Genomic DNA, 23,013 nt, shown 5'->3' with positions numbered 1-23,013 from the left:
CAGGTTGTGCAACATCGATAGAAAGTGATACTGAAAATCAGGCAGATGCCTGTGCTAGACCTCAGTATCAACAGATTTTTTGTTTACTTTCAGTGGTGTTAGTTGCATTTTTGATTTGCGTATTTGTGGTAAATCTTTTGGAGGCAAGTCAACGTATTGTAATTATTTATTAGATTTTTTTTCATTATTTTAAGCTTGTAGGCTATGACCTGTTTGATTTTGTTCGCAGATCTGAAAAGGAGCGAGACTCTAATTAACAAGGATCCAAAGCATTAGGAAGAAAAAGAGTAAGTTTTTGGAGAAAATGTTGCTTATCCAAGTTTTGTTTTCATTGTTGTTTGAATATGTAAAACAAGAAATAAACGTGTACAACATATTGGTTACTCTCAGGTGGAGATGGGGGTGGGAAAATGTTTATCTTTAGTTCTGCCGGTGCCTGTGCCTACACATGTATGTTCTTTGACCTTCGTGAATATTTACAGCAGATGGTATACTGATATTTTCTAACTGCATTCCATCTAAAGATACGTTGTAGTAAATTGTCTCTTGATCCAAATTGTCCTTTTTCTTGATAATTAGTTTGAATATTGGACAGCTATAAAATACCTTTCATATACAGGTGAGTACCCCTTATCCGAAAATCCAAAATCTGAAACATTTTGAGCACCAACAAATGGAAAATTCCACACCTGATCTCACTTGCCCATGTGGGGCTCCGACATTCTGTTGGTGCCTATTTGTTACCAACCACGGTTGACATAGTGCAACATCTTTACAGCACCAGCGATCGAATCCTGTGCTGTCTGTAAGGAGTTGGTACGTTCTCCCCATGTCTGCGTGGGTGTTCCCTGGGGGTTCCTCAGACCTCCCACCGTTCGAAACGTAGCAGGGGTGTAGATTAGTTGGGTGTAAATTAGGCAGCATGGACTCGTGGGATGAAATGGCCTGTTACAGTGCTGTATGTCTAAATTTAAAATGTAAACCATCATCACTGCAGACCTATGTGCATTACTCACTGTTTTTTGCCTATTTTCTTCTCTGTGGTACAGATATTGTAGAAAATGTCAAAAAGGCCCTCAGATACCTCTATGGGTAACAGTGATATGAAAAAGAGGAAACGTTTAAGTTTATCGATAGCACAAAAAGTCAAGCTGTTGGAGAAACTGGACAGCGGTGTAAGTGTGAAACGTCTTACAGAAGAGTATGGTGTTGGAACGACCACCATTTATGACTTGAAGAAACAGAAGGATAAACTGTTGAAGTTCTATTCTGAAAGTGACGAACAGAAGTTAATGAAAAATAGAAAAACACTGCATAAAGGAAAAAATGAAGAACTTGAACGTGTATTGATGAAGTGGATCAGACAACGTCGCAGTGAACGTATACCACTTAATGGTATGGTGATCATGAAACAAGCAAAGATCTATCACGATGAACTGAAAATTGAAGGGAACTGTGAATATTCAGCAGGCTGGTTGACTAAGTTTAAGAAAAGACATGGCATTAAATCTTTTGGTAAGTACAAAGCAATATTTTCATGTGAAATCTGAAATTCAACTCCACCTAAAATGCCATATCTGAGTGTAACATGACGAGTAACATGACTGCATTGAAAAAAATAAATTGCAGTGTACTGTAACCTTTTGATCTTTTTTAACAAGTATTTTTGCACTTTATTAATTATTTTTCTATCTCTGTTACAGCCAGTTTGTTTATATTTTTTTTGTTTACATGTGTACATTTTTGAATATTTTTAAAAATTTCCATACATAAATTAACATCTAGATACAGAAAATATTCCTCATGCATCTCAAAGTATTTTATACCCCCAACCCCTTCCATCCAAATAATGTAGCCCCAAAGAATGTAAACAAAAAGGAAAAAAAAAAGAGAGAAAAAGATATGAGAAAAATAAAAGAATGAAAGAAACATATCTGGTTACTAAAGTTTCAATATATTCAATCAAATTTTGCCTTTACGATATTAAACATATATTAATTCCAAGGACGCTACTTCAATATAAATTGCTCCTCATTATCTTCAGCACATTTCCTGAGAGCAAAATTTGCACAACTTGGTGATGAAGTTGCTCCAAATAAATGAATTGTCATTCTCTATTCAATCATATCTTTTCTGTAATTGCTATTAGGCCACCATAGCAATCGAAGAAAAACATGATCTTCTGATGGCACTTTCACTTGATGAAACATCGCTTCAATATCTGCAGCAATTACGATAGGCTCTACAAAATTTTTATCAGAATGCTTATTAAAGTACTAGTTAAGTCTGGACCTTATAAAAGTTGAGAATTCAATGAAACATCTTGAAGTGATGCTCCACAATCAAATACTACTCGTACGTAGATTCTCCTTTTGTGGATGTATAACTCCATGATGAAGTAAATACCATTTTCTACCATCTTTACATTCCAAGATATCTTCTGATACCTTTTCTACATAACCCTCGGTTATCATATCTGACATGATGCTGGTATATTCCAAATGAAAAGAAAAATTTTCTTTGAATTTTCTCTTCAAATTCAGCATACATTGTTCTGCAATTATTACCTGGCCTACAGTTTACTTCGAAGATGATGCTGTACAGTAATGACCATCAGCATGATTAACTGAATTTGAAACTAAATCCAGAAACTGCTTATCCTCCTTCGAAGGTTCTTGAATATCTGTGAGACATTCAGGAAAATCAATTTTAAGCTGTTGTTTCCACAGATCATTAAGTTTGACAACTAAAATTCTGTTGACATTTGCATTCGATGACTCCTGATCATTATTCATTTTTTCCTCCTTTTCTCTTTCTTTCTTTGGCTTGGCTTCGCGGATGTAGATTTATGGAGGGGGTAAATGTCCACGTCAGCTGCAGGCTCGTTTGTGGCTGACAAGTCCGATGCGGGACAGGCAGACACGGTTGCAGCGGTTGCAGGGGAAAATTGGTTGGTTGGGGTTGGGTGTTGGGTTTTTCCTCCTTTGCCTTTTGTCAGTGAGGTGTGCTCTGCGGTCTTCTTCAAAGGAGGTTGCTGCCCGCTGAACTGTGAGGCGCCAAGATGCACAATTTGAGGCGATATCAGCCCACTGGCGGTGGTCAGTGTGGCAGGCACCAAGAGATTTCTTTAGGCAGTCCTTGTACCTTTTCTTTGGTGCACCTCTGTCACGGTGGCCAGTAAAGAGCTCGCCATATAACACGATCTTGGGAAGGCTATGGTCCTCAATTCTGGAGACGTGACCCACCCAGCGCAGCTGGATCTTCAGCAGCGTGGACTCGATGCTGTCGACCTCTGCCATCTCGAGTACTTCGACGTTAGGGATGAAAGCGCTCCAATGAATGTTGAGGATGGAGCGGAGACAACGCTGGTGGAAGCGTTCTAGGAGCCGTAGGTGATGCCGATAGAGGACCTATGATTCGGAGCCGAACAGGAGTGTGGGTATGACAACGGCTCTGTATACGCTTATCTTTATGAGGTTTTTCAGTTGGTTGTTTTTCCAGACTCTTTTGTGTAGTCTTCCAAATGCGCTATTTGCCTTGGCGAGTCTGTTGTCTATCTCGTTGTCGATCCTTGCATCTGATGAAATGGTGCAGCCGAGATAGGTAAACTGGTTGACCGTTTTGAGTTTTGTGTGCCCGATGGAGATGTGGGGGGGCTGGTAGTCATGGTGGGAAGCTGGCTGATGGAGGACCTCAGTTTTCTTCAGGCTGACTTCCAGGCCAAACATTTTGGCAGTTTCTGCAAAACAGGACGTCAAGCGCTGAAGAGCTGGCTCTGAATGGGCAACTAAAGCGGCATCGTCTGCAAAGAGTAGTTCACGGACAAGTTTCTCTTGTGTCTTGGTGTGAGCTTGCAGGCGCCTCAGATTGAAGAGACTGCCATCCTCCTAACGGTCCGTTAATTGTCCATCCAAACAACGTTCTCACAGCATAAAGCCTGTTATTTTGACTTCTTATTACTTCAAGGTTCGAGAGCTTTTGCTACATCTAATCTAATTAACATCTTGATTTTGGCATCAATCTTGCAAACGTTTGATATCATCCTGATGTGGAATATTCTCCTTATTCACAGGCATAGTCTTCTGAGTGTATACATTTGGAAGATCACAAAATTCATTGTTATTCAATCCAGCAATCTGTAAATCTCAAACTATATTAGTTTCAATGTTCCTTTCATCACTCATTGTCTTCAACAAGATTGTGATTTTTCTTTTTACCATGAAGATTAAATTTATTCATTAATTCAACAGTACAAAATGTGCTACTTCCTGAATCAAGAAATGCATAAGTTTTCAATATAAAGCTTCCTTTTTTAGCTTTAACCTGTACAGGAACTATTGAGAGAGCTTTGTCATGTGGCCCAGTAAGACTGTCTAACCTGAAACTAAAATATTCTTGACTCTGTCTTTAGTCTTGGATTCAGATTGTTTGACAACTCAACTTTACTTTGTTGAGTATGCAGTAACTTGGGATGTTTTAAACTGCATGTATCACAACTGAGACACTGGTTACAAGTTTTGCTAATGTGTCCTTTACACAAGCAACCGAAACATATTCCATTCTTTTAAAAAGGTTAATTTCTAGTCATGTGACTTTTTCTCCAATTGTGAACATTTTTCTAAAGCATGTTTATCTTTGCAATACAAATAGCTTTCTTGTGCTTCCCTTTGTTTTTTGTTGAGACGATGATTTAGACTTCTTTACATCCTTAGGAATTATTGAAGTATCCTTAATGTTTCCAAATACTAGTATGGTGTTAACATGCACATGCCATTCCAAAAATTGTATAACATTCTCAAAGTAGCGTACCTTCCAGGAATCATTTTAAGCTCTCCAACTTTGTTTCTCAATAAGTCCTTCAGCTTGTAAGGTCATTTGTTTATAATAATTGGCAAATTAGCAAACAAATTCAGCTCTTGCAAATGTACACTACTTCCCATTGCATTGCAACATCCTCTCAGGAAGAGTGCATATGCTTGTAAAGCCTTTACGTCCTCTGATTTTATTGCTGGTCAATGAAGAATCTTGTCTGTGGGCCCTTGCGATTTGATGTTAATCGTCTTAATGATGATGCAGTCATCCTTTTGCCCTTTTAAAACCTTGATCTAGATCCATATATTGTAAACTTCTGACTAGTCCCTTCACATGTCTTCCAGTATATTGCTCCAGCTAATACAGACGATCTTTGGCGTTTTTAGTATTATTCAATGTGATGTTCAAAGGAATTTATGAACTTGAGATATTGTCATGGATCACCATTAAAAATTGGAATTTTTTTCTTAGGTAAACCATATGAACCTTGTTGCTGCGCTAACATAGACATTTCATTTTGTTTTGCTATGAGTGATAATAAATTGTCTTGTCCACCATGGCTTGAGACTTGTTTTGTTGTCAGTGGAGCATACGGAACTTGAACTGGTGCCATAGGTGTTGGAGCATGATATGTAAGTGATGGCATTAGTGAAGTTCTTCAGCAACAAGAAGAGACATCAGTTGTTGAGTATGATCAACTCGCATTGTTGCACCTGGTTGAAATGCTCTCCTTTTGGGAAGATTCATAAATTGTGCTGTCAGAAAAGATTGACTATCGCTAGCCATTTCCACAAGATTAATCATTAACATTCGAGCGCCACCCACGACTCCTTGCTCAAGTATGCTTGTTTCTTGTGGCTGTGGTACCCCTTGACCTACTGGTGGCTCCTCGGGTATTTCACTTTGAGTGATCTTGCGTAAGCCTGAGTTAATGTTTTTACTCTGGTCATCTTCATACAATGTTGTTCCTCAAGATCTAGTTCTTCCTTCTCTCTATTCAATAATCTTTTTTGTTCTTCTTGCTGGAATTGTTGTTTCTTCATTTCTTCTTCTTGCCTTAATTGCTGATTCCTCATTTCAGCTTATTAATTTTCTAAAGCATAGATAGCAGCCAAATCTGCTTGTGTGTTAGCATGCATAACTGATATGCTTGAAGCACACGAAGCTGTACTTGCCCTAGATGCCTTTGAATATCTTCCTACACTCATAACTATCATCAGGATTCATGTCGGAGCGCTTAGATATTGCTGATTGAGCCTCTATCTTCAGCATTTCATTCAGTACAGCACCAGTGGGGCCTTGCAATAGATGTTTGTCTGTTCCAGTTCTTCTAATCTTTAAGTCAGCGAATGAGGCCCTCTTCTTGCTTGGTAGTTGAACCCACTTCTTCTGCTTCCTAGTTCAACCTGGGAACTATAAGCAAATTTGTATCTTGTGTGGTCCCTTTAAGAGAATTTCTCTAGTTGTTAGCTCTGTCCCTGTGTTCCACACAAACTGGCTTTCTTATCTCTGGTTGTTTTTAAAACATTTATTTCTTTTGTAAAAATTTTTTGAATTTTATTTTTTAATTTTCCATTAATACATTCATATAATATTTAAACTTTTATACATGTCAAATATATTAAATATCTACAAAATTCCACCTTTCCCTCCCTCCCGCCCCTTCCCCCCACAAATACAAAAATATAACTTCACATACTGTCAGAGCTCTCATTTTTCAGTTCTTTTTCTGGGATATCACATCTTTACATACATCGAAGGGTCAAATTTATAATTGGACCCCTACATAATCTAAGTACTGATGCCATAACTTAATAAATGTTCATATTTATTCTTCAAATTGCAAATAATTTTCTCCATGGGTATATAACTATGAAATTCCAAGGCCCATCGAGCAATAAGAAGGGGAGAGTGAGATTTCCAGGTGATTGCTATATACTTAGCCACAGCCAGAGCTACTTTAATAAAGCAAATTTGAAATTTTAGTCAGCTTGTAGCTCACATGCATAAGATTGCCCAGAAGGTTTTGCTCTGGATTGCATGGGAAAGGCACTCCTGTTACTCTTTTGTTAGTATTTCAGCGATATCATACCTTTTGCACACGACCAGGTAGAATGTGAATGGATTCCAGTTTCAATAGATGTTTATATCTTCATTTTTATAGATCACCTATCTTTCCAAACATAGGGAGATAATTAAGTCAGTATAAATTTTGTAAATTATTATCTACCATTATTCATAAATATTTAATTCCTTCCAATTTTCATTTAAATCAACTTCCTTTTTTTGTATTGTATCTTTTATAATCAAAATTTGCTAATGGTATAGTGTGCGCGCTAAGTGAAGTGTGGAGTAAGAACAACACACACAGTCGAGTCATGGTCGAAGACTGATTTATTGCTCTGCCAGCTCTGTTTATATTCGCTCCCTACCTCTGATGATAGGAGTGACATCATCGTAGCACTGGCCTCCTATTGGCAGGCGTTCCCGCAGTTCCTCACTGTTTCCTGCCATGTGGGAGGTCATGAGGGATGATTGCCATTGGTCCTTGCGGGGCCTTCGGGATCGATGGGCCACGACTCTTGTGAGCTGGGCCACGACTTGGTGTGCGGGCTGCTACACGATCCACTTTGAATCCCTTTATGTCTGATCCTTCCTTATAGCCTCTGCAAATGGTTCAGTTGCCAAAACAAAGAGACCTGGTGATGGTGGGCACCTTGCCTGTTGGATCTACTCAAAGGAAGGATGATCAACATCTGACCATTAGTTATAATTTTGGCCCTTGGCTTATGATAAAGGGATTTTATCCAATTAATAAATATTTGGCCCATTCCAAACTTTTCTAATACTTCGAATAGAAACGGCCATTCTAACCATTCAAATGCCTTTTCTGCATCTAAAGATACAGTTATACTCGGATTCACTTTAGACTTAGCCAGATGAATTATACTGAATAATACGCCCAAATTGTCTGCGGAGTGACATTTTTTAACAAAGCCTACCTGATCAGGATTTATTAATTTTGGTCAATATGGCCCTATTTATTAGCTAGGGCTTTAGCCAGGATCTTATAATCTGCATTTAATAGAGATGGTTTTAGTGGATCTCTTTCTTTGGTACCATCATGATAATAACTGTTGAGAAGGATTCCGGGAGAGTCTGAATCTCTGCTGTCTGGTTTACCCTGTCCATAATAAGAGGCATCAAAAAATCTTTGAATTGTCTATAAAACTTGAGCAGAAAACTATCCTTTCCTGGTAATTTATTTACCTGTAATGTAAGGCTTTTTCAGTCTCTTCTCTGGTAAAGGGGGCATCTAATTCCATCTGACCTTTGTTTTCCAATATTGGCAATTCAATCAATGAGAGAAATTAATCTATCTCCCTAGAGTCACCTAGCAATTCTGACTTGTACAGTTTTGTATAATATTGTTCAAAAGTATCATTGATTTCTTTCAGATTATATGTTAATTTATCAGGCTCTGTTTGGATTGCATTAATCATCTTTGATGTCTCTTCTGCCTTTAATTGCCATGACAGAACTTTATGTCCTCCATCTTCCAATTCATAATAATAAAATCATTCTATTTTATATGTTTGTAATGTATTTCAATTTTTTATTTTCCTAGATCTTTTCCAAGTACCAGAGAACCCGATCTCTGGTACTCTTTTTCTGGCGCTGTTATTTCTTTCTCCAGACCATTAACCTCTGCCATGTGTTCCATTTTTTTTAGTATATGAAATTATCTGTCCCCTTAAATAAGCCTTGAGTGTAACCCATATTTAAAAAAAAAAAAATCATTAGTAGAGGGGTAATCGATTTCACAAAACAATGCTATTTTTCCCCTAATAAAATTACAGAAATCCATCGTTATCAACAGCGTAGAATTAAGATGCCATTTATAAATACTCTTGTTTTTCTGGCATCACTATTGTTAAGGTCAGTGGTGCATGATCAGATACCAATCTAGTCAGATACTCTGTTTCAACCACTATTTTCCAAGTGTGTAGAAATTTAAAATAAATCAATTTTCGCACAAGAGTCATGAACTTTTGAGTAGAATGAATAATCTCTTGCCCTGGGGTGTGAATGTCTCCATATTTCTATCAAATTTAAATCCTTCATAGAAGATAAAGTAACTTTCACAGTTTTTGCTTTTGTCACCATCTTTGCTGATTTATCAAGAATGAGGTTCAAGCAAAAATTAAAATCTCCCCCAACCATTATATTTTTTCTTCATTCCATTGCTTTTAAGAGGACATTCTGAATAAAGGATTCATCATCAAAATTCAGAGCAGAAATATTCAGAAACATCCAGGATTCTGACAATGTGCAATTATAAATCTTCCCGCTGAATCAATGGATGTCCTCAACCAACACTGGTATACTTTTGTTAATTTGTCACACCCCTTGTTTTGGAGTTGAAAGATGATGACCCACCCAGTACCTTTTTAATTTATTATGTTCCAATTTTGTAAGGTGCATTTCTGGTAGGAAAAGTATGTCTGCCTTTAATTCTCTTTATGTTTCCTTTTAACATTATAACTAATAAATTTTAATGTTTTACTCGTATTTATATTTACAGATATCCACCTCTGTTTATTCATACAGTACAATGATTTTTTTTTCCTTTTAAAATATACGTGCAATGCTACACTGACAGTGACATAATCAAGAAACCCCAGAGCTTGCAAGGAAAGCCTACGGTACAATCTAAATTCTAAAAGAAACCCCTCCCCTTAACTTCTGCACCATTTTGTAAAATCTCCTTCTCTGACACTATTAACTCTCTTAAATCGGGGTATCTGCTTTGCTATTATTTTACTAAGTATTCACCCTCTCTTGAGTTCTCCTTATACATTTCAATACTACTTTAATTAATCAATAAAAGAGGGAGGGTTCAGAATATTTTTATATGTAATGTATCGGTTGGCACAATTCTATTCTTTGTTCTATCCCATGGTTGTACAAAGTGCAATGATGACATTTAAAAATGCTTTAAGAATTTAAATGAACTTTATTTCATATTTTTAATTTAAATGATAAACATTGTTTTGTATTTGTTAGATTCAACTCAGCAAGTACATTCTGAAACTAGTGAAGACTCAGAAGTAGAAGTTACTATTGAAGGTGAGCGTTATTTCTAACTTGTTTGGTAGACTCCACAGAAATAACAATATCTATTGTAGTTGACTGTTTCTCTTGTAATAATCGAAAACAATTGTGTGTCTCTGTGGGTGAGTATAGCCTGGTGGGTGATGAACTCAAGTTTGGAGCCTTTGATACATTTGGCAGATCTTTTCCTTATTTTTCGTTTGTTCCTACATTCCTGATTTGATTCTTTTTAACTAAAAAATTAGGAAAATTGTATTGAGAATGTAAAATGATTTTAATTCATAATCTAAAATCTTGAAATTAACAAATTAAAAAAATTTCTTCTTATGGGAGATGGCATGAAGTAGTACAGGTGAACGCTTTTAAGCTGTATTACGGTTTGCTTTGTGACAAGGATGCTTTGTAGGGAAAAAAATGTTGAATATTTAGATCTGTCCATCTTGTGTCAAAAAGAAGACAGAATGGAGAATTAATTAATATGCATACCTGGTCTTGTTAAATTTTCTTATCCAGTCAAAATAATTTGCAGGTCCAGTAATTGATCCGTCTTAGTTGCTCTTAACGGAGAAACAGAAAAACTGCTGAAGCTAAAATCTTGAACAAACAATGAGATGGTGGAGCATAGATAGTATCCATAGGTAGATATCATAGATTAGAAAAAGGTAATATCAAGATTATCAAAGGAGGAAAGAAGCTGGAGGAAGGCTGAGGATATTGGATAGAAGGTGGAAGAGGGTGAGACCACATGGTTGAAGGAGGGGAAATTACAGAGAAGAGCAAGGACAGGAATAGGTAAAGAGTTGGAAACAGTGAATCCAGAGGTGGGGGTTACCTAAAATTGATTTTAAAAAAACCAAAATGATGCTGTTGGGTTTCCAGGAGGAATATGATATTCCTCGTTTACCTCACTTTGGCAATGGATGAGGCAGAAGACAGACCTATCTATGTGGAAATGGTGAAAGCAACTGAAATGGTTGGGCTCCTGAGGATTAACAGAATACAGGAATTCAGCAAAGTGATAACTAATATGTGTTTGGCTTCACTACTATAAATGTGATCACACAGAGAACAGAATGCAATAGATCAGGTTGGACAATGTTCACGTAAAGCTCTGCCTCACCTCTGAGGTCTGTTTGTTGCCTTGGATGGAGGTGAGGGGAGAGATTATAGGGACAACTTTTACTTTTTCATAATTATGACAGGAACTGCCTAAGGGGTAGAAGAATGGATGGGAACAGAAAACTGAAGCTGTTTCTTGGGAAGACTAAGTTAATGAAGTTTTGATTCTTAATGGAATGTTGGTTTAGAAAGTGGAGTACATCAGAAGTCAGGGAGAAACAGAATACAAGGATGACTAGAATTGTAGAGAATGAAATATAATGGAAAAGGGGAGGAAATGCTGAGTTTATTATCAGAAATAATAAAATAATTTTGTGGAACTTGTGTGATCTGGGAACTCGAGTCTTTAACAGTTCATTAAGCATTTTGTAATTTGTCACATACTGAGTATAGTGAGAAGAGTTCTTCTGCAAGCGGACCAACGGGTTATCCCCATCGTTATTTATGTGTAGAGAGCACAATTTACAGATAATATAATTACAATGAAATCGAGGCTCAATTACCACCAAGCAAGGATGGATAGCATGAGAGGACTGTTATAGATTCATTCAGGAACTGGATGGCTGCAGGGAAGAAACAGTCTTTAAGCCTATTGGGCCATGCTTTCATATTTTTAAGTCTTCACATTGGTTTAAAGCTTATTAAATGAAAATCACTATTTAGCAAGTCCCTATTAATAATTATGTGATAATGACCAGATAATATCTGTAATAGAAGGCGAGGTTGTGTAAGTGAAGGAAAATAACTTCAAAAACTATCAGTTTTAGCAAAATGCTGTTAAATATAATTTGGATGGAAATCATAGTTGAAAATTGCCTGAAGAAAATCTTAGAAATTTCAACTGAGTAATAACTATTGTTAAAAGCCATTCCAGATGGTTGAACTCTTTCCATAAACAGTATCTATCTCTGAACTGTGAAAAAGAAAAGGTTAGTTTCAAGTTGCAGAGATTTGGGGAGGGAAGAATGCTGTAGTGTTCTATGAAATAGAATTTCAGGTTATATGTGATACATACAGTATGTATTCTGACAATAAATTTGAACTTGTATCAGATCTCTACAATTTGGTCATAAATGGTAGTGAACAATGAAACAACTTAATTAACAAGTTGTGAATGGTTTGAAAATTGCAATCTTTGTTAAAGTCTCCACTTTTGATCTTTTATGACGGAAGAAGGTCAAGAGGACCAGGGGCTGAGATGATGGACTTCCAACAATTGCTATTTTTACAATGATTTGCTGATCTCACATTTGGTCCTGGTAAGAGCAATAACCCTTGGCATCATGCCTCAGGAATCTGTAGTTAGATGTAGAGCATGTGGATTTGGGGATAGTAGGCTGGTGTCCATTGAGAGTTGATGAGCAAATAGAAAACTGTAGAAATAATGGTTCTTGGATTTGCAAGCAGTGTCTTGGAGAGTAAGTGCCAGGATTGGTGCTCTGGCCCCACCTATTCATCAATTTGAATGATACACCAAATGTAACATTTCCAAATTTGCCATGACAGAACCTCCTAAGTGGCAGTGTGTAGTGAGGAAGTTTGCAAACAGACTTGGAGAAAAGATTAGTGCGGATATGATAAGGGAATAGGTTTCATTCCTAGGAAATGGTCCATACTGCATTTTTTTTTTGTAAGGCCAAGTCTCATAATCTGTTCATGTGAATTGGAGAAAAGGGCAAGATCAAGTGAGTTTAAGGCCTGTGATCCAGGTCTCTGCAAGAAGTCCAGGTATGACCTGCAGAAAGCTATCTCACCAACAATGTCAGTTTCTGAGGAAGATAGAGACAGGCAGATACTCACCAACTATGGCAGGAATTGAAGGCCATTACATCTAACAAAGGGAGGTCAGACACCATTAATGGCTATGATGTTTCACTACCTGATGATCTGAACTCCTTTAATGCTCGCTTTGAGAAGGAGAGCTCAACAGTGCCTACGACAATCCCTGCAAAGGTTGAGGGTCCTGTGATATCTGTCTGAGATTGACATCAGGACATCATTCAAAAGGGTGAACCCTCACAAGGTGTCAAGCCCTGGTGATGCACCTGGCAAGGTATTGAAATCTATGCCAACCAACTAGCTGGGATGTACACAGACATTTTCAATCTCTCATTGCTTCAGTTGGAGATGCCCACCTGTTTCAAAAGGGCACCCAAGAAGAGCAGAGTGAGTGGCCTTATTGACTATGACCCAGTAACTCTCACATCTACTGTGATGAAGTGCTTTGAGAGGTTGATCATGGTCAGAATTAACATGTACCCAATTCAAGGACTGTATCCACTGCAATTCGCCACCTGTCACAATTGCTTCACAGCAGACACAATATCACTGGCTGTGATAGAAAATATACTTTTAAGGATTTGGTGGATTTCATTGAAAGGCAAGTGGACATTGTCACAGATCCAGTGTATGGAAATATCAAAAACTCAGACAGTGAGCAAAGATGTTGAGAGGTCCAAATCACACCCTCATCCAAAATTGAAAATAAGTATATTTGCTATCACTGTTACAGTTGCAGATAAGAAAATTGATAAGGAAACAAAGGAAAAGGAGAGTTTGTCTGCTGTGAAAAATGTTTGGTCTGTAAAGATACTCATTCAGGTGCCTTGCCATTTGGCATGGGCGATCATGTCTCTCTGTCCGTCATGATCTTTGCCCCTCCGAATTGTAGTTGTTGCCTCTCTTGTTCTCCTTTCTGAAGGCTCCATCTTTGAGCTGAGATTGTAGTCGATGTTGAGTTAATGATTATACAAGGGAAAAATTCTAAAGTGGTTTCCTGTTCCATTCTTCAGTTGCAGTGTCTAATGGACAGGTAACTCCGGCCATTGATCAGCAGATTCATCTGCCCAGCGTTTTTAGATTTACAACCATAAATTCCAATTTGTAGAATCTGTTTGAAAAAACCATCCACCATCTGCAATGCATGGCTTCACATGACCCTGATTGGGAGGCTAAACAGGTACTACACGTCACCCTTGGGCAGGCTATTGGATGGAAGGAGTGCCTAACATCTCCTTTTGCTGAGCATATAAACATATTCTTGCTGTGGAAAAGTGTGCACAGTTGGGAAAGAAGACGCTTAGTGAGAAAATTGCTTTTCTGAATGAAAATGGAGTATGTTTTGGCTGATTGCGGAAAGGACACATCAGCAAAAACTGCAGAAAGTGACTCCGCTATGACATTTACATTCTAAAGATCCCCTTTTTTCAACCTTTTATTGAAGAAAAGGGAACGAAACTGAAGAGTACAATATCATGTGTGTGTATGTGCAGGTACACGATACTTTATCCGGACATCTAAAATCCAGAAAGCTCCAAAATTCGGCAAGTGGGGAGAGAGGCAACAGTGCGAGTCGGGCAGCCTGGAGACCGGCAGCTTTAGTCAGGCGGGCGAGAGACTGGCAGCACGAGTCGGGCGAGGGGGAAACCGGCAGCACGAGTCGGGCGAGGGGGGAGACCGGCAGCGCGAGTCGGGCGAGGGGGGAGACCGGCAGCGCGAGTCGGGCGAGGGGGAGACCGGCAGCGCGAGTCGGGCGAGGGGGGAGACCGGCAGCGCGAGTCGGGCGAGGGGGGAGACCGGCAGCGCGAGTCGGGCGAGGGGGGAGACCGGCAGCGCGAGTCGGGCGAGGGGGGGAGACCGGCAGCGCGAGTCGGGCGAGGGGGGGAGACCGGCAGCGCGAGTCGGGCGAGGGGGGGAGACCGGCAGCGCGAGTCGGGCGAGGGGGGGAGACCGGCAGCGCGAGTCGGGCGAGGGGGGGAGACCGGCAGCGCGAGTCGGGCGAGGGGGGGAGACCGGCAGCGCGAGTCGGGCGAGGGGGGGAGACCGGCAGCGCGAGTCGGGCGAGGGGGGAGACCGGCAGCGCGAGTCGGGCGAGGGGGGGAGACCGGCAGCGCGAGTCGGGCGAGGGGGGAGACCGGCAGCGCGAGTCGGGCGTGGGGGGAGACCGGCAGCGCGAGTCGGGCAGCGAGGGGGGTGGGGGGGAGACGGCAGAGCGACTGGAAGGGGGTGGGGGTGGAGACGGCAGCACAATTCGGGTGGGCTTAAATCTGGCTTTCCGAAATCCGGAAAAATCTGAAATTCGGAACACACTGCCCCCCAAGGGTTCCAGATAAAGTATCGTGTATCTGTGTATTTGTATAAAATTTTTAAAAATCTGTGTGTATTGTGGAGGCTTGCCCAGGCAACAGGCGAGCTTTCCACTCTGCATGGTTCTTTCGCTCACTGCGTGCCTAGTGTGACGACTATACATATCATGATAAAACTTCAAACAGTATAAACTCAATCCCCCCTCCACTGCACTGGGTGAAGACAGAAAAGACATCAAAAATATTGTATATATACACCACCTAACCTACTCTATTTAAAAAAAAATCTAACCAAATAAAACCATCTGAGCAGCTTATCCTGAGGGTTACATATATTTTGTTGCTTTTGATTCACAATGTGAATCAAAAAACAAAGGTAAGACTGTCTCTCATCTGGAAGAGTGAGTACATTAAAAACTTTTACATCAAATTAAAATAAGACATAAAAGGTTTCCAAGTATCTTCAAATTTCACTGATGAATCAAAGGGTGTTAAGTGTACAATGGTGTGTTCAGTGTTACGTTTTTAAGTTGAAAATCGTTTTGAAGGACCGACCTCTCACGAGATGGGGGATTCTTTCAATGGTTTGATATATGATCCCCTAAGAATATTGGCACCAGCAGTTCTGATTGCCAAGAAGATCCTGTAAGATTTGTGTAGGAAAAAGGATTGATTGGGATGAGATGGTAACAGTATCCATGGCAGGAATGAACGTGTTGGATTCTGGATTTTTGTAAGCTGGAAGACTTCAAGATTGATAGATGCTTCAAACCCACAAATTTTAGAACTGTGACATTGCTCAAATGCAGCATTAATTTTCTGATGCATGTGAAGATGGTTACAGATTTGTAGTTACTTGTTACTGCATGATAACCAGGATCAAGTACATTGTGGATTTGCAATGGGAAAGGCCAGAGTGGTTCCATTAAAGCTACCCTCTATCCCTCAAATGGAGTTGATCGCTGCTACCATAGCAAGCAAAATGGACACAATGTTGAGAGAATTGCAGCCTCATCCTGATAACATCCATCAAAGAGATTTATCACAAAAGGAGACAGAAAATCTTGAGACTCAAGAAAACAGTGGTTGCATAGTTGAAGAACCTGTTAATTCTGAGAAGGCGATTATCTGTTTTTGCCAGAGAAAGAGAATTGCAGATGAAATTTCAAGTCTGAGAAAGGAAATGAATATTAAAAGGACAACCCACATTCGTAAACTCAACCCCATTCTGGAGAATGGCGAATTAAGAGTTGGTTGTGGACTTAGCAGAGCAGCAAAGCCAGAGAGATTAAACATTCTGTCATACTGGCCAAGGATTTTTACATCTGATTTGATTATTCGGTATATTCATGAAGAGGTAGGCTATGGTGACTATGCCAAAAATACTCGATTCCTGATGCCTCTGGGTCACTCAGAAAAATTATTTTGAAATATGTTGTTTGTTGGTGTGTAAGTACTCCTCCTGGACAACAGCAGATGGCAGATTTGCCCCTGGACAGAGTTTCCCAATGAACCTTCCTTCACATATGTTGGAGTTGATTACTTTGGACCCTTTGAATTGAACCGTACAAGGAATGTTGTGAAGTGATATGGTGTTATTTTCATGTTTAGCTGCAAAAGCAATTCATCACTTGACACAGACTCTTTCATCAATGCCCTTCAGCATTTTATAGCCAGGTGTGGTCAAGTGAAGGAACTATGATCTGACAATGGCACCAATTTTGTGGGAACTCCGTGCAAGTTGAGAGAGGCAATTGAAAGCTGGAATCAGGTTCAAATACACTGATCCAGAATCAATTGGATATTCCACCCCTTGATGGCTCACACCATGGAGGTGTATGGGAAAGATTAATTAGATCAGTACGAAAGGTTCTTAACTCCACCATAAAGGTGCAAAGTCTCAAAGAGGAGGGTCTTCAAACAGTATTATGCGAAGTTGAAGCTATCCTCAACAGTCATCCAATCACTAAGGCTTCTACAGATCCAAATAATCTTGAGGCATTTACCCTGAATTGCCTTTTGCTTCTTAAGACTAAGCCTTCAATGGCACCAGGGCAGTTTCAGAAGAAAGACCTATATGCTCGTTGCAGGTGGAAATGAGCAATTTATATCAGATTTGTTCTTGAAAAGATGGGATGCAACTCCCCCCTGTTGCAGGAGTGACAGAAATGGTCTAAGATCATGTGCATTTTCTCATCTGGGGAATGTTGTGGACAATTCAGCACCTCGAAATTCTGGTTAAGGGAAGATTGTTGATACCATTCAGGACAAAATGGGAGTTGTATGTCAAGTTCAGATCAAGACTAAAAATGGCTTTCTGAACAGACTGATTACCAAAATCTGTCTTTTACAAGAGACAGAAAGTTTTGATAGTTGATTTTTATTTTTCGTTTGGATTTTACCCGATATATACTACTATGTACAGTGTTTAATTTTTTTTCTTTATGATGGTAATTATTTTTAAACATAATAATTAGGCACCAGTATTGTAGGGGTTAAAATGTGTTTTATGCTCACCACATGTCTGTGGTTTTTGTTTAACATTTTCATGCTGTCTCTGAGGAATATCTTAACTAGTTTGCTTGCTTGGGAGATGAGATTTTGGGTTTTTTTTTGTTCTGCAGAATGGAGAGTAAAAGGTTCTTCCGACATTTTCCATTGACCATTTAACAACTTGTAATAACGTTTAACAACTTATAATAAAGTTCACAATGTTTAATATCATTTTATAAACTTTGGAAAATTCATCTTAACTCTAATACGAATCTGTTTGAGTGAGTCCTAAACAAGATTCTTTTAGCATCCAAGCAACTGTAATGGAAAATAGTCGCTACACTGGCTCTCCACTCAGCTCTGGGTTACCTAGACAATAGCAACACATACATACAGCTGTTCTTCATCGACTAGAGCTCAGGTTCAGCACCATTATTCCCTCAGTGCTGGTCAACAAACTCCAAACCCTGGGCCTCTGCACCCCACCCTCCCCCCCCGCCCACCCCCCAACTACTGAATCCTTGACTTCCACATTAGAAAAAACATTTCCTCCTTATTGACTGTCCACACAGGTGCACCTCAAGGATATGCACTTAGCCCACTGCTCTCACTACACCCATGGGCTGTGTGGCTAGGGTCATTTCAAACGCTGTCTACAAATTTGCTGATGACACCATAGTTGTCGACAGAATCATGGACAGCAACAAGGAAGCGTACAGGAGGGAGATAGATCAGCGAGTTGAGTGATGTCACAACAACAACAACCTTACACTCAATGTTAGGAAAACCAAGGAGATGATTCTGGACTTCAGGGAAAATCAGGAGAATACAAAACAGTCCTCATTGAGGGGTCAGCAGTGGAGAGGGTCAAGAACTTCAAATTCTTGGGTGTCAGCATCTGTGAAGATCAATCCTGGAGCATCCACGTCGATGCAATCATGAAGAAGGCTTGCCAGTGGTTATACTTTGTGCTTAGATTCGGAATGTCACTGAAGACACTCAAACTTCAACAGGTACACCATGGAGATCATTCTGGCTAGTTGCATCTCTGCCTGGTATGGAGGTGCCTGTGCAAAGGACAAGAAAAATCTCGAGAGGGTTGTTAACTTGGCCTGTGACATCACGGACACCAGTCTTCACTCCTTCAAGGGCATTTACATGAGGAATTGTCTTAAGAAAGCAACATCTATCCCAGGCCATGCCCTCTTCACTCTTATACCATGGGGGAAAAAGCTACAGGAGCCTAAAGACGAGCACTCAGTGGCACAAGGACATCTTCATCTCCGCTGCCATCAGATTTCTGAATGAACAATGAAGCATAGACACTACATTACTTTATCTTTTCCGTGCACCATTTTAATTTATGTTGTCATGTGGTTTATATTAATGTTTGCAGTGTGATGCCACCACACAATAATGCATTTCATGACATTTTCATTAGAATAAATTCTGATTCAGATTCTGTTTGTTTATTTGTTTACTTTATTCCACATGAAATACTGAGAGCAAATTTTATACAAAGTGAAAGATTGCAGAAATCTGCAGCCCAAAGTGATTTGAGGGTAGTTCTGCATGAAACAAAGCTTGTGCTTCAGGTAATAAGGATGGCTCTTGGAATTTATTGTTATTATCTTTTGATTTGTACATTACAATATTATATAACTACTGTTTAACTTTGCATAATATAAACATCAATAAAAATATTTTTTGAAAAAAGGAATGTTATTTCAAGCAGGTTAGGGAAGTCTGCATAAGGCATTAATGAGTTCATCTAGAGTAATGTGAACAATTTTGGTTCCTCTCTCCGTAAAGAAAGTTATTTCATTTAATATGATCCTGGAAATGGGTTGTCACATGAGGAAGGGTTACATTTTACTGATGTAGGGAAAAAAATGAGTTTCTTACAGAGTAAATTCCCAGCACAGAAAGGATTCTTATTCTCGCTGGAGAGTCCTGAACCAGCAGACGTGGCCTTAGAATAAGGAAATTCTCATTTAAATGTGGAAGAATTTCTCTTGGCACAGTAGAGGCAAAGCACTTGAGTATGTTTATGGATGAGCTAGATTTCTAATCATTAAGGAAATCAAGGGTTGGGGGGAAGGCAGAAAAGTGAACATGAGGAATGTGAGTTTAGCTGTGATTGCATGGCAGAGCTGACTTGAGCTTTACAAACTACCATGTCTGTTTCTTCTGGTATAATGAATGATGCATCTCAGAAACCACATTAGTGTCAAGAATAAAGTCCATCAGGGCCTAGATTTCTGGACTTGTCAGATTGCTCAAACAATTTGCTCAGTGCCAATCGCCTGGTGAAATGTAATTTTTCTGGGTTCAGTTTCAGAAACAAACTTTATATTAGTGATGTCAAATAGCAGCTTAATTCACCTGCCAAGTTCCTCATAATTAAATTCCCAGACTCTATAATCAACCCTTGTTTTAATATTTTTTCAGCATCCAAATTTGTTTGTACTTGTAACTCGCTTTATTTAGTGTTCATTCGTTATTAATAATTTCCTCTGTTAAATCTTTTAGTCATTTTTATTCATGTTCTCCAATGATCTCATGTGTCACCTGTCTGTGCGGTTAATTTTTTTTATTGGATGAATATTTAACTTTGGGGATGCAGTGCCAAACATTTGTTAACTCATCCCTTAAACTAATTTTTAAGGGTTTTTTAATATTATTTGGCTAAAACAAAAAAGAAAAGGAAAACAGAATTCTTACGAGAATGATAAATTACCTCATTAATTAACATTTTTACCTTTGTAACAAATCAAAGATTATAAAAGTAATTCAAAAAGAGTCCCCACGGTGTTTGAAAATTTACATTCAAATCAGAAATTGAGATCTAATCTTTTATTTTAAACATGTAGCCATTGAGCATGAATAGGTGAGGTAACGTCCCTCCATCTGAGCAACACCGCCTGTCTGGCCATAAGAGAAATAAAAGCTAATACATGCAGATCAGATGCCATTAACGTTATGTCACTTCAACGATACCAAATAAAGCAGTTTTCAGATAATTATACGATAATATTTATTGTTATTGCATAAGTACATTGAAATTGAGTGCACGTTCTGACGATGCATATATAGATCAAACAAATAAAATATAAAAATAACAACACAATAAATCAATACAATATTCAATGTTTGGCGATATTCAGTTCATGTACAGCTCTGGGGTAAAAACTGTTTTAAGATCTGTTTGTCCGTGATTTAATGCTACCGGAGGGCAGCAGGTCAAACAGATGATGAGCAGGGTGGTTAGGGTCCTTCAGGATTTTGGCTGCCCCACTGAGGCAGTGTGATCTGTACAACTCCTCCAAAGTGGGCAGTGCACAGCTGATAATGTTCTGGGCTGTACTAATGACCCTCTGAAGATACCTCTTGACTGTGGCCGAGCAGCTGGCCAGCACACTCTTGATGGAGCAGCAATAAAAGTGATTTGCTTTCATGCCCTAATAATTGCTATTTAAGTTTAAGATGTTGGTCTTAGACCCTGAATGTGAAATGATCGCTGCTACCTAATCTTGTCTTGCTGTACAATAACTTGCCCATGTTGACAGGTATAATTTAGAAATATGTACATTTCACGATTTTAACTAAAACATGATGTAAAGGCAATTGGTTCTGATTGAACTTTGATCAAAGTTAAAATTGCATCAAATTGTATTTAATGCACAAGAGAGCAAAACTAAGAGTTAACATTGATCGTTAATGTAGATTGGAGAGTAACCTGTTATTTCATGCATTGTGTTCTATTGTGGGTATGCCACTAAAATTTCGTTATGAGACTGTAATCTTATACTGTGGAGATATTTGATTCTTTGCATCACAAATAACTATCATGGAGTATTGGGCAATTTATAGAATGCTTCTTGTTCAAATTTGGGTTGCAGAAATTATCAAAAGCATTCAGAATGTGGTTGTCAGTGAGCTGGTTCATTTCCAAGCCTCAAAACTCAGACTTTTGGATAACTTGCTATTGCACAAGGGTCTCTGGTTTAAATGTTTATGAAGTTTGTTTTGTGCACGTAAATGATGAAGCATATTTGGTTTTGTTGACCATCTACCTAATTGTGCAACTTGAATATTTTAGTTCCTGAGGAATATGTCGAGCCATGTTGAACCCTGGAGTTGAGCAACACGAGGAATTTGATGCTTTGAAAGGTCATTACTGTTAATTGACACCAATTGCGAAAGGATTTGAAGCTGCTCAGAAGGTATCTGTAGAATGTTGTCGAGTTTGAGTTGGACATAATTAGAATGGTATTTATATGAATTGTCACCTTGGGACAAATCGCAGCACAATGGAAGAAATGGAAAAAAAAATTTGGGGAATTGAATCTTGAACTGATGAAATGGAGAATGTTCCTGATTCTAGTAATAGCATTCCATTTGTCTTTATGGTCTTCACCTGGCATTTGTGTGCATTGTGGGATTGATTGTTTATGTTGTTGTGGGGTAACTGGCTAGATTTTTTCTGATTATATGCGAGGTATGAATCTTCTTCTTTGATAAGTGCCAGTGGTAGTCTATGTGACCACCTTCGCTAGAGATTATGCCATTAGGACATTTGAGGTGGACTCATGACCCTGGGACTTTTTTCTCTCTGTATCATTTTAGTATTGCACTTTGTCTTCATGTATACTGCTGGAGTTTCCTGACTTCCTAAAGGACTGTTAGGAATAAAAGTATGAAGAAGGATTTGTGAAGGGTCATCAACCTGAATGTTAACTCTGCATCTTTCTTCACTGAAGTTTCCTGGTGTGAGCATTTCCAAAACTTTAGGCTTTGATTTCAGATTTTCAATGTGCAATTTTTTTTTTGCTTTACATGACCTCACAGAAAACTTTTCAATATAATGCCTACACTCAATGTCATACTGGCATGAGTATTAGAATTGCAAATTGTGTAGGTGCACATTTCAGTGGCTGACCACTGAAGCAAAGGCAATGATGGACCTTGCACTCTGTTTGCAAAGCAATGGTCCTCTATCAACCTGACCCCACTCCTGAACAACTCTGCTTGGACAAAAACGCAAAAGAATACTCCAGTACATATCTGCTTATTCAAAAACGCAAAAGAGCATTTCACTTAAACCTGCTCTGTTAAGTCTCTAATTGAGGTGTTACAGAATGTGCAAGTCCAACGTCTGTAAACTTGGAACCCACTGGACTGGAAGTTAATCATCCTTGATTTGTATGGACACCAAAAGATGACAATCACATTCACAGAACACTTAACATGTGAGGTTGCTGATGCAGCCCCCTAGCGATGCTGATACTAGATTTCATGTGGTGGCAAGGAATATTTTATATTCAAGTTACTGAAGTAACTTAAATTCACTTTTTTTTAATCAGTGTACAGCTATGATATGCTCAGC

At 38.9% G+C, this 23,013-nt stretch overlaps 1 protein-coding gene across 6 annotated transcripts in view; it reads left to right on the top strand.

The window, feature by feature from the left end:
* The window catches only part of LOC138749510 (general transcription factor II-I repeat domain-containing protein 2-like), a 182,216-nt gene that overhangs the window by 4,627 nt on the left and 154,576 nt on the right, over positions 1 to 23,013 (top strand). For all 6 annotated transcript variants that reach the window (XM_069910937.1, XM_069910936.1, XM_069910939.1 and 3 more), the window contains exons 2-4: positions 230 to 287; positions 1,050 to 1,515; positions 9,880 to 9,942. In XM_069910937.1, coding sequence (XP_069767038.1) covers positions 1,062 to 1,515; positions 9,880 to 9,942 — 517 coding nt within the window. In that variant the 5' untranslated portion in view covers positions 230 to 287; positions 1,050 to 1,061. The remainder of the gene's footprint in view (positions 1 to 229; positions 288 to 1,049; positions 1,516 to 9,879; positions 9,943 to 23,013) is intronic.

The sequence above is a fragment of the Narcine bancroftii genome, chromosome 14 (assembly GCF_036971445.1).
Source record: "Narcine bancroftii isolate sNarBan1 chromosome 14, sNarBan1.hap1, whole genome shotgun sequence".
In the NCBI taxonomy this organism is placed as follows: Eukaryota; Metazoa; Chordata; class Chondrichthyes; order Torpediniformes; family Narcinidae; genus Narcine; species Narcine bancroftii.
Note: the sequence above shows the minus strand (reverse complement) of the source record. Positions and strands in the feature narration are given on the sequence as shown.